Genomic DNA, 12,780 nt, shown 5'->3' with positions numbered 1-12,780 from the left:
ATCGGGACATTAATCTAATATGCTGTTTATGGACCTTTTCTGTATTGGCAACATTATTTGATTGTATAGGGATGACTGTTTATGAAAGCAGTGATGTGAAGTTGTGAACAGTTTTGTTTTTCTTCCTCTATTCTGCTCTGGACAATCTCGATAAGCAGCTTCAAACGCACTCCCATTTGTAAAGCAGCCCTTTCTTTCTTGCAGTGAAACTACTTTCATTCCTATTGTTCCTTGTTGTTCTTTATGGACCAGAATAATGAATATCAGAGAGCAATTAATAGCATCAAACATTATAATCAAGACCAGTCTTGCCAACATAAACTGTTTGTTGAAGTTATTGGATAGTAATCTGAATGGAATCATTAATGACTTTTTCCTCTTGTCTCCCAGGGAACATTACTATCCTAGTGGAGATCAGTGGGGTGAATTTAACTCCCTTTTAATGAAAATAACAGTTGAATATTTTTGGGATATGAAATTGTCTGGTTCATCTTTGTTTTCCCCATACTTTATATTACAAACTGGTTAGATTTATCAATGTTTGTAAATAATGTTAATACAGAATTGACATTAATAGATTTCTCCTCTTTATAACTAGGATGTTCATCTTAATGCATAGCAAATGTACTTTCTTGTTTAATAACCCAGCCATTTTTATTTATTGAAGGTTTCGTTGTTGGTCAAGCAGGACTTTACCAAACTATCCTCATGTTCATTGTGGCATATCTCATCATAAGCATGACTGTATTGTCAGTGTGTGCTATCTCCACAAATGGTGCATTGGATGCTGGTGGTGCCTACTGTATCTTTTGGTGTAACATTTATAAATTCATTAATTCTGCATACTGGTGTTTAGTATTTCAACAAAATGACACTCTACCCCATTTAGCTTTAAGAGGTTCAATTGTGTCAATGTTTAAAATGGAGGTTAATACTTAATATGGGGAAGTCTATTTTAATAATCTTTTCAGAATTGTTTAATATGTCTACCAATGACTGTTAAATTTGTACCGGTGACTCTTTTTGTTGCTTCAGGTTAAAGGACGACTTTGGTGAGACTAATGAATTTTTGAGCCCTTTTACTTTCCTGTTTTTTTTTATTTTGCAATCCACTATGCTGTCATCACTCACAACCTTTCTAATGCACTTGGTGAAGTGGGATTGAAACTTTTAGAATTGGTAGACAATTTGGCACCAAAAAGGAGTGATTATTACTGAGATTGGTGTTCATTTGAAGTAGGAACAGGCTGGTCTGTAATTTAAATGTGTACCTGTCTCTGATCTTATCTCATAAAACTCAATTGATCTCTATCTTGAAAACATCAATTTGCCAAAAGTATGTTGTGGAAGAGAATTTTTTATTTTCCCCTATCCTTTCTTGGAAAATGTTCTTTTGATTTTTCCTCTGGAATGGCCTGGCTCCAATTTTGAAATCGTTCCTCAACAGAGAAAATGGCTTCTCTGTGACTACCCAACTGAATCCTTATTGAATGTCTAGCACTGATTTTATGAATGCTTCCAAGAGATTGTGCACTCCATTTAATCCCACTACAATTTAAAAAACTTCAGCTAGTCACCCTCTAAGCTTCTAAGTGGAAAGGAAAACAAGCTTTTGAAAATTATCTGTTTTAACCCTTTAAGCTCATTGTGAATTTGCAATGTCCTAAACAAGGTCAGTGATTTGTAAATAAGCTCATATCTTGGTGAACTTAGTTACTTTCATGCTGCTAATTTGCATAAATCCATTTAGTGCACCATTTTCATTAACACATTAGTCTGTTGATATTTTATGCCAGTATTGAGGCAGAGACCGAAAGAAGTAGGAGAAATAAAATTGTATTTCTCAACAAAAGGTGTATTGACTGACCTTAACCTCCACAAACAAATGAGAATTTTTTTCCCTTCCTCTATATATTTACGTCTTTTGCACTACAATGTGACAGAGTGAACGAAACCTTCTTTTGGCCTGAGCTTGCTAAGTATTGTTTATAAATGTGTTCATAGTGCTATTACTGACCAGGGCCAATAAAAATGTGCATACTTTTAAAACTTCACTTGCATGCTCCTCATTTTCAGATTGTGTCTCTGATGTTTCATTGTTGATTCCAAGCTTCACTTTGTGCAAGCCAGCTTTGTACCTGTGGTCTGTTTTGATTTCCTTCCCTTTGTGCATTCATATCAAGTCAAAACACCAATCCCATGTGGGGCAGAATATAAATGAAATAAATCAGCATTATGTGGAACTGTGCATTGCATGTGCAAGGAGGTAACCACATCCAACTTCATCAGACTAGCCTCGTTTTAATATCAAATGCAGACTGTGTAGAATGTGAATAATTACGTGGTTTTCAAAAGATTTTGCAGTTTTTCCTTCATGAATGCTTGTGGCCAGATATGATCAGTCGAGCATTAGGACCAGAATTTGGAGGCAGCATTGGAGTCATGTTCTTCTTAGCAAATGTATGCGGGAGTGCTCTCTACATCTTGGGACTTGTTGAATCTATTGTTGACATTTTTGGTTTGCCACCAGGTAAACAAATTGGATCAATTCCACATTTTTTTTCATTTCTGCAAATGCTATATTCATTTCTGAGGATGGCTATTCATACACATTCATTTTTCATTTAGCAGAAAGACACAAACTGAAAAAGCACATGGATTGATAAACTGATATAATAGCGTATTGACTTGATGTGTTTATAAATTAAAATGACCATTGCTTCAATCGGACCCACTGGTAGATCTGGAGATCTTGTTTCCTTCTTACTATTGTACTGAAATAAAGTGTTGCATTTATAGAAAGAGTTCAATTGTTTCTGATAATGCTTTTCATGATTTTGCTGGATTGAAGGATGAGCCTTAAGCTGGGAAATCATGGAATCAACACAGAAACAGGCCCTTCAGTCCATCATGACAGTACTGACTATAAAGTACCCGTCTATGCTAATCCCATTTACCAGCATTTGGTCTGGATCTTTGTGATGAAGAAATCAGGTAGCTCATCACATGGAGAGAGCAGTTGTGGGAAGTTTAAGGAAGTGATTAATAATGGAGGAATGTACCTTCTGTGCATTCCAGAAGGGAGGAGTTTTCGTTTTCAGTTTCGTGTTTTTTTTAAAGGAAGTAACAACTGATAAGCATGCAGAAGAGATTTCTAAATTTTCCCTGCATTTTGTGTGCAAGTGGATCCTCACTCTCCTGAAATGCCAAACTGTAATATTTGGTGTGAGCCCTCTCAGAATAGACGCTCAAATCAGTGGATCAGTTGTGAGAATTTTCCTACCTCTTTTTAATATTTGAAAACTGTAATCAAATTACTTTCTGATCTTGAGAATGAATACATAATTTGTGTATGTATGTGTGTTGTTCTGGTGAGTCCAGATAATGTTTTGATAAATCTATGCTATGCTCTGTCCAGGGACTGTATAACTTTCTTAATATGTATAGGACTTTATAACTTTGTTCCTGGTATGACTTTTGTATTATAAAAACAGTTTTTCTTCAATATTTGCAACAAGCTGCTTAAAAATGAGTTTTCCAGTGCCCTTTGTGATTTGAATAAATTGGTCACTGAAGACTGTTTTCAAACACATGGCTTCTTAGTATATGATGGAGTCACCAGTGCTTACTCGGTTTAATTTCCTCCTGTGGGAAGGACAATTGGGTCATTCCCACATTGGAATAAATGAGGTGTGCTTATAAACTCATGCCTATCCACTCCATAATTTACTGCCTTGAAGTCTAGTGACTTTTTCCTGTACAAAAGTGTGAATTACATGACCTACAAGAGATGTCCCATGCATTCATAGCAGATGCCAACAATAACTAGATAGGGACACTTCTGTGGACCTGGCATTGAGATTTACAGTGAAACTATCATATAGAAAAATAGTTAACTGAACTGAGGATTTCTGCTGTTGTCTATATCTTATGTTGAAATATGATTCCTATTATGGGAAGCAGATTGCTAATTAAAACACTTGTTTTTGCAGGGCAAACCACAAGAAGTGGTTTTCAAGTTCTTCCTCATTCCTACTGGTATGAAGTTCTCTATGGCACAGTGATTCTCGTCTTCTGCCTTCTTGTATGTTTGGTTGGAGCTGACATCTATGCCAAAGCCTCCTTCATAATTTTCATCATTGTTATAGTGGTACTCAGCACAATATTTATTAGCTTTTTTGCAGTATCACCTAAATCTATTAATATTACAGTGACATCAGGGAATAACACAGAATTTCGAGAGGGTTTATATACTGGATTTAATCTGACAACTCTAAAGAACAATCTTCCATGTAAGTTAATCCTAAAACTACTTGTAATGTAAATTGATAAATTCTGTAGGCAAATGTCGACTGCTTAACTGCATTTATTCCACTTTATTAATGGCCAAAATTTTTTAATTTATCTTACTTGTAAACATACTCTAATGAAGATAATTAATTTACGTTCAACTTTTGCTCTGAATGAAGAGGTAAATTCAAATGTTTCTGCACTTTGGTAGCATTTTACTCAGAACCTTGATGATTTTAAAGCATAAAAATAACTTGTGACATTTTTTAATTGAGAATGAGGAGTCCCAAAATTTTTGAAGAGAAATGAACTTGTATTCACTTTCTGGATATTGCTTTTCTGTGGTCAGCTGATCTTCAGACAGCTACTGAGCAGCTGTTTTTTTGCATTGTTTTCCATTTTCATTCAAGTTTATCTCCCTAAGATTGGCTGTTAACTGCATAGGAAAGTTAGGGATGCAAACTCATTCCAATTTGCTTATTAACTTGATGTTGATGTACCTGATGATTTTGCTCTTGCTCAGTCATGAAACCACTTAACATAGAATTAGGTCAATTTCTTGAACAGGAAGCATAAGACATTTTCTGTTCATACTCTTGAGAGTTTTTTGGTCATGCCTAATATGTGGGCCAAGATTGCCATGAAATGAAAAGCAGAGACAGCCACTTCTTTTTCCACATACCATAAATTCCAATTGCTCTAAAGAGTTTAGGTTCACACTATCATCAACATTTAAAAAACAACTTAATAGTTTTGGTTTCATTTCTCTGTGCAGCTAAGTATGTAGCAGACTACACAACTGGTGTGTTGATGAATTTTGCTGCTGTATTTGCTGTTATGTTCAATGGATGCACTGGTATTATGGCTGGATCCAATATGTCAGGTAAGGTTCAACCAAATATTTGAAGTATAAATTGTATTCATAAAATTAATAGTAAATTGTTTGCAATCAAATCATTGTATTCAATTTCTAATATGAGAGAACATCCACATGCTTAATACAGTTGCATGATTAACTGAGATTTTCAAAATAACTTGTCTTGCAAGTGCATATATTATGGTATAGCAAGATTTATTGCATGATAGTTAATAAGTATATATTTATAAGTATACTCTAGATTTATCAGTATATGTTCATTGGAATTAACAATGTAGTGAACAAAACGGCACTTCCATTGCTAAATAGTTTGTTAAATATTGTTTGTAAATGTAATTTTGTCTGTGCGTCATGGAGTATCTAATAAAGTTTAGGTTGCAAAAAAAGTTAACAAAATTCATAAATCTTTGTATTGCTGTCATTTACCAGGTGATTTAAAGAACCCCAGCTATTCTATTCCCAGAGGCACTATAACAGCTGTAATTTTTACATACATCATATATAATATTTTATCCCTCATGGTCAGCTGCACATGTGACAGGTGAGTCTGTCTTTATTATGTCCTAATCTTCTTGCTGACTGTAAAACTCCACATGGTCAGCACTGTTTTTTTTAATATGGTTACAAAAGGAATTTGATAATACAATACTCATTCCAGTTTTGCTTCTCAGCAGTTAGGAACTGTATTAATGACACTTCTTAAAGTATTTGTTGAGGAGAAACTATTTTAAGAAAGTAGTATACAGGGTTATATAAATTAACCATGTCATTTTAATTATGTGTTAATTCCCCCACAGCTAAATTAAAATTGCTCCCAGAGAGTTCAGGAACAATCCAGCATTAAATTTAAAAATAAAATATTGCTCAACATAAGAGTTGGGTTTTTGTCATTGAATGGTTGTGTTTAAAAAGTTTCATGATTAGAATACTCAGTAACAAACGTGCTACATTGCCAATTGGTGTAATATGTATTGCGTTACTGAAAGCTGTCTTGTTTGTAAATATATAGTAGTGTCAACTGATGATGCTATTACAATCAGAAACTGCAATGCAAGGAGTATTTATCAATGAATTAAAACGAAAACTCTCCACAACACAGTTCAAAGATGGATTCCACACTCGGACCATAAAGCAATGCAGTTTTGTAACTAATTAGTTTTCATTTGAAGTTTTACTGCTGAGGTGAATGTTGAAAGTATGCCTTATTGTATTAGTTCAGGACTGCAACAATAATTTAGTTTTTTTAATGAGCACTTCTTGATGTAAAGTGCATCCAAAGGCATTTCTCAGAAAATAAATCTGGTGGAACTCAGCAGGTCAAACTGCATATGTTGTGGGGGTGGGGGGGTGGTGGTGGTGGGAAAGAGATTGTCAATGTTTCAGGCTGAGACCCTGCATCAGGATTGACCTCAAACGTCAAGTGTCTTTTTCCCCCTCCCACAGGTGCTGCTTGACCTGCTGAGTTCCTCCATCTGTTTATTTTTTTTTTGCTCCCAGTTTCCAGCATTTTCAGTCTTCTGTGTCTCTAGAAAGAAAACCTTGTTGGTTTTGTATCCAGGAAAGATAGGAGAGTTTGAATCTAAAGGAGAGAAAATTTTTTTTTAAATGAGGAAATTAAGGATGAGGAGAAAAATTATCACCTCTGATAAAAATTGTGCTAACTACATGAGTTCCATTGGATTAAAATTTATTGCAACTAAATTATATTATCGTGGACGAATCTTTGGTGCACATCTGACTTAGATTTGGCTGGGCTTTGACAGCAACTGAGAGCATTAATCCCATAAGTGGCCAAGCTATGATAGAGGTGGAACTAGGTCAGGGAGGGAGTTGTGCTTTTGATGAGGGAGAACTACAGCAGTGCTTAGGCAGGATATTCTTGAGGGGAATCATCCAATGAGGCTATATGGGTGGAACTTCAAAATAAGCCAATGATCACTTCAGTAGGGTTGTATTATAGACCCACCAATAGTCCATGGGAATTAGAGGAGCAAATATGTAAGGAGATCACAGATAGCTGTAAGAATAATAGGGTTGTAATAGTAGGTGATTTTAACTTCCCTTGTATTGACTGGGGCTGCCATAGTGCAAAGGACTTGGATGGAGCAGAATTTGTTAAATGTGTCCAGGAAAGTTTTCCCAAACAATAGCCTGACTAGGGAGGTGGCAACATTAGACCTCCTATTGGGAAGTGAAGCAGGTCAAAGTTACTGAAGTGTACATGGGGGAGCACTTTGGGACCAGTCACCATAACTCTTGGTTTTAAAATAGTTAAGGGCTGTCTACAAGTTAAAGTCCTAGATTGGGGCAAGGCAAATTGGGGCAAAGCATGAGACAGGGTCTTACAAAGGATAACTGGAAGAAGCTGTTTGCAGATAATGGGATGTCTGGCAAGTGGGAAGCTTTGAAAATTGAGATACAGAGAGTTCAGGGCAAGCATGTTCCTATTGGAATTGGTTTATTATTGTCACGTGTACTGAGGTACAGTGGAAAAACTTGTCTTGCGTACTGTTTGTACAGATCAGTTCATTACGCAGTGCATTGAGGTAGTACAAGGTAAAACAATAACAGAATGCAGAATAAAGTGTAACAGCTACAGAGAAAGTGCAGCGCAGGTAGACAATAAGTTGCAAGGTCATAATGAGGTAAATTGTGAGGTCAAGAATTCATCTTATCGTACTAGAGAACCATTCAATAGTCTTATAACAGTGGGATAGAAGCTGTCCTTGAGCCTGGTGGTGTGTGCTTTCAGGCTTTTGTATCTTCTGTCTGATGGGAGTGGGGAGAAGAGAGAATGTCTGGGGTGGGTGGGGGTCTTGGATTATGCTGGCTGCTTTACTGAGTCAGCGAGAAGTATTGTCCATGGAGGGGAGGGTGGTTTCTGTGACGTTGGACACTGCTGTCTGCAGTTTTCTTGCAGTCACGGGCAGAGCAGTTGCTATACCAAGCCGTGATGCGTCTGGGTAGGATGTTTTCTACGGTGCGTCGATTAAAAATTGAGGGTCGACAGGTACATGCCAAATTTCTTTAGCCTCTAGAGGAAGTTGAGGCACTGGTGAGCTTTCTTGGCCGTGGCATCTATGTGGTTGGACCAGGACAAGTCATTGGTGATGTTCATTACTAGGAAGCTCTCAAACTTCTCGACATCAGCACCATTGATGTAGACAGGAACATGTGCACCACTCCCCTTCCTGAAGTCAATGACCAGCTCTTTTGTCTGCTTACATTAAGGGAAAGGTTCTTGTCATGACACCATGTTACTAAGCTCTCTCTCCTTCCTGTAGTCGGACTCATTATTATTTGAAATATGTTGTTAGAGCAAAGGTCAAGACCTACCAGGATTAGGGAACCTTAATTGAAGAAAGATACTAAGGATCTGGTCAGGATAAAGGAGGTGTATAACAGGTATAGGCAGCTGGAATCAACCAAATCCTTTTGCGTATGAGAGATTTAGGAGTTGACTTAAGAGGGAAATCAGGAGGGCAAAAAGAGGACATGAGGTGGCTCTGGCAGATAAGGTAAAGGAGAATCCTAAGAGATTCTACCAGTATATCAAGATCATATGGGTGATTAGGGAGAAAATAGGTCCCCTTAAGGATCAATGGATCAATGTGGTTGTCTATATGTGGAGCCACAAGGAATAGGTGAGATGTTAAATGAATATTTCTCATCTGTTTTTACTGTGGCGAAGGTCATTCAAGCTAAGGAATTGAGGGATATGAATAGTGATGTATTGGGACATATCCACGTTTTTAAAGAGGAAGTGCTGGCAGTCATAAAACATACTAAGTTGGACAAATCCCTGGGGCCTGACCAAGTATATTGGAGGACATTGTGGGAAGTTAAGGAAGAAATTGAAGAGTCCCTGGCAGAGATACTTGTATCTTCCGTAACCACATGTGAGGTACCTGAAGACTGGAATGTGGCTAATGTTGCGCCTTTATTCAAGAAAGGATGCAAGGAAAAGCTGGGGAACTACAGGCCAGTGAGCCTTGCATCAATGGTGGGAAGTTACTGGAGGAGATTCTGAGGGATGGGATTTACTAGCATTTGGAAAGGCAAGGACTGATTAGGGAACAGTCAGCATGGCTTTTGTGTGTGGAAAATTGTGTGTCATGAATTGGACTGAGTTTTTGGAAGAACTGACCAAGCAGATTGACGAGGGTAGGGCGGTAGATGTGGTCTTTACCAAGGTCCTGTATGGTCGGCTGGTCTGGAAGGTTAGATCACATGGAATCCAGAATGTGCCAGCTAATTGGATACAAAATTGGCTTGATGGAAAGAGTCAGAGCATGGCAGTGGAGGGTGGTTTTTCAGATTGGAGGACTGACCAGTGGTGTGCTGCAGGAATTGGTACTGGGTCCATGGTTGTTTGTCATCCAGATCGTTAATATAGACGATAATGTTGTTAATGTGGTTGGTAAATTTGGATGATGCCATAATTGGTGGTGTAGTAGACAGTGAAGAGGGTTATCTAAGTTTACAAGGGGATCTAGACCCACTTGGGAAGTGGACCAGAGAATGGCAAATGGAATTTAACTCTGACAGGTGTGAGATATTGCACTTTGGTAAGTTAAACCAGGGCAGGGCTAGCACAGTAAATGATTGAGCCATGGAAAGTGTTGTAGAACGGAGGCACATGGGGAACTATGTACCTGTACCCCCTGAAAATGCGTGTACAGGTCGACAGGGTAGTGAAGAAGGCATTTGGCACACTCCCCTTCATCGGTCAGGGCATTGAGTACTAGAGTTGGGACATCATGTTACAGCTGTACAAGACATTGGTGAGACCACACTTGGAATACTGTGTGCTGTCCTGGTTGCCTGGGTCCAGGAAGGATTCACGAGGATGTTACCAGAACTGGAGGGCTTGAGCTGCAAGGGGAAGCTGGATAGGCTGGGGCTTTTTTCCCTGGAGTGTAGGAGGCTGAGGGGTGACCTTTGAGGTTTATAAAATCATGATGGGCATAGATAAGGTGAATGGTAAGAGTCTTTTTTTCCCAGGGTAGGAGAAAGATTTTAAGGGGAAAGATTTAAAAGGGATCTGAGGGGGCATCTTTTTCACAGAGGACAGTGGATATGTGGAATGAACTGCCAGAGGAAGTGGTAGAGGTGGGCACAATTACAGTTTTTAAAAGACATTTATGTAAGTACACAGATAGGAAAGGTTCCGAAGGATGTAGGCCAAATGTGGGGAGGTGAGACTAGTTCAAGTAGGCAATTTGGTCAGCATGGACGAGTTGGGCCAAGCGGCCTGTTTCTGTGCTGTATACCTCTGACTCTGGGGATTCTTTGCAATGGTTCTCTGCCATTGGACTCCCTGCTTATGATCTGGCATAGGATCCATTCGCCCATTTGTACTGTAGTCCTGCAGAGAGAAAGGGAAAGAAGGTGCATGTTCTTTAAATTGTTTGTGTTTTTAGTTATTTTAAGTTTAATTTTAAAATTATTTCAGTTTTAATAGTTTTTAAGCTTCTACATGCCCAAGCCAATCAGAAACATTGCCTGCTGTATTTTCCAAGCTGGAACAGTTTTTGTCAAAGGTTTCTGCAGTGCTTTCAATGGCAGGGGTTCCTCTCCTGTCACCTAATCATGTTGCTCGAGGGCCCTCCTCTTAGGGCCTTGCAGCTCAGCTCCTCTGCCATCTGGGCCACCAGCATAATCAGCATTCCAGACCTGGAAAAGGTAAATTTTGCGAGTGGGGCGTGCAGGCAGCAAATGAAAAGAGCTTGGTTTGGCTGAAGTTATTTTCTTTGGAACATTGGCTGAAAAGATTAAATCAAAGTTTGTAAGTAAGTAAGTAAATAAATAGATTATGAAAGAAGACTGAGTGAACTGTAAGGACCTATTTCCTTTGCAAGAGTCAGTAACTAGTGACAGCTTAAAAGTAATTGGATGAGGAATCAGAGGGGTGATGGAAGACTTTTTTTAATCCAAAGAATAATAGTCAATAAGGCATTCTTTGTCATCTCTGGAAGGATAGTTTAGGTAGGAACTCTGTCACATTTTAAACACACCTGGAGCAGCACTGAATACCCTACCTACAGGACTGACAACAGGATCGTGGGTTTAACTTAAATGACTTTTCTGCTAGGCTAGCACTGACAGCATGGGCTCACGGCCGCTCCCCCCCACCCCCGCATAAATCTGGGTTAAGTCGTGCTGCATCTGGCCTGATGTCCGCTCCCTGCCTACATATACTATGTTAGATGTGGAAGGCCAAGTTGACGTGAACCTTCATACCCGGGAGGTATTTGTCATAGTGTAGTGAGATCTTGGAGGCAAGCAGGCCTCAATTGGTGAATTGCTGAGGCCTCACTCTTCTGATCCCTTGGCAACCCACTAAATTTGCTGTGCATTAGTCTTGAAGTAAATTTAATTAAAACACCACAAATAATTAAAAACATTAAAGTAAGTAACTTTGTCCTAATCTTAGGCTGAGAATCCCTATTGAAATGAATGAAGCCTCTGATTCTACATCTGATGTAGGAGCAAAGAGGTGGATTTTCCAGAATAATACTGGGAATGCCAGCAAGCCAAGGGTCTGCTATTGGACTCAATGTTGAGTCCAATGATGGTGCAAAGTGACACTTTGTGATTTGTCACTCAGCGCATCATAGACTTGATTTGATCCATTGATCCTATAATTCTGAAAACTGCTTAGTGTTTTTATTCATTCCTGAAAGCTGGCCAGACAAGTTTGGAAGTAATGATTTCCAATATCTTGCTAAAATGCTCATTCAGGTGTGAGCTTCATTGAATGTTAATAGTCTTTTTGAGGAGTTGGAAGGATCCAGTACTTTGGCCTAACTTGGCTTTGCCTGATGTCAGCAGAGATTTATTTTGAAGAGGTTGGAAGTAATTTCTTGCTGTTGTTTAACACCATCTCCTTTGCTTCCTTTTCCTCCCAACCCAGCATTATTCTAGAATAGCTGATGTCAATTTAGCTAGGATTGACAAATCATTTGGGTAGTGAATAAGTAATCTAATCTATGGTGCTTTCCCCCACTTCCTGTTCTGTAGCCCTGATTACAGGATCCTATTCCAATTATTCTCCCTTTGTTGTTCAAGACTTTCTTGATTACTGTGACATTTAATATATGAAGTATACTGGAAAAATCACTAAATGCAAATTGTTCTTGGAGGTTAGGACCAGAATTTTTTTGGTCAATTTGACTTGATGCTACTGCAAAGTGCACTGAGACAATTGGAGCCAAATCACGCGTATCCAGAAATGAGCAGTCATTTTCACATGATTGCATCAATCCTAATGAGCAAAGTAATAGATGTAACATTGAATGATTTTGCATTATGTGACTTTGTATGTTATTCTTCCAATGAAACTGAATTGAAATGCATTCTTTAAGTTGAATTGCTTTAAAATATGTGACAAATACCATGTAATTTTAGCCAAGCATGTGCCATTAGCGAAGAAACGTTACTCTGGCTGCACATTAGTCATTTTCACACAATGCAGTCAGATCGTTATGCTCCCTGAAAAGAAAACATTTAACCTCCTGTGCTTTTATGCACCACCTTTCAGTGCAATTACATTCTGCTGTAGAAATGCAGCATTCTTGAATTGATGAATGCATTTTGTTTTTATCTAGTGT

At 38.4% G+C, this 12,780-nt stretch overlaps 1 protein-coding gene across 1 annotated transcript in view; it reads left to right on the top strand.

Moving 5' to 3' along the window:
• The window catches only part of zgc:153039 (uncharacterized protein LOC767698 homolog), an 83,857-nt gene that overhangs the window by 3,040 nt on the left and 68,037 nt on the right, over positions 1 to 12,780 (top strand). Inside the window, 5 exon segments of the mRNA XM_052018532.1 lie at positions 668 to 802; positions 2,393 to 2,530; positions 3,993 to 4,292; positions 5,066 to 5,173; positions 5,597 to 5,708. Of these exon segments, the coding sequence (XP_051874492.1) occupies positions 668 to 802; positions 2,393 to 2,530; positions 3,993 to 4,292; positions 5,066 to 5,173; positions 5,597 to 5,708 (793 nt within the window).

This window comes from Pristis pectinata, chromosome 6 (genome assembly GCF_009764475.1).
Source record: "Pristis pectinata isolate sPriPec2 chromosome 6, sPriPec2.1.pri, whole genome shotgun sequence".
Classification (NCBI taxonomy): domain Eukaryota; kingdom Metazoa; phylum Chordata; class Chondrichthyes; order Rhinopristiformes; family Pristidae; genus Pristis; species Pristis pectinata.
The sequence above is the reverse complement of the archived record's forward strand: the minus strand, read 5'-3'. Positions and strand labels throughout refer to the sequence as shown.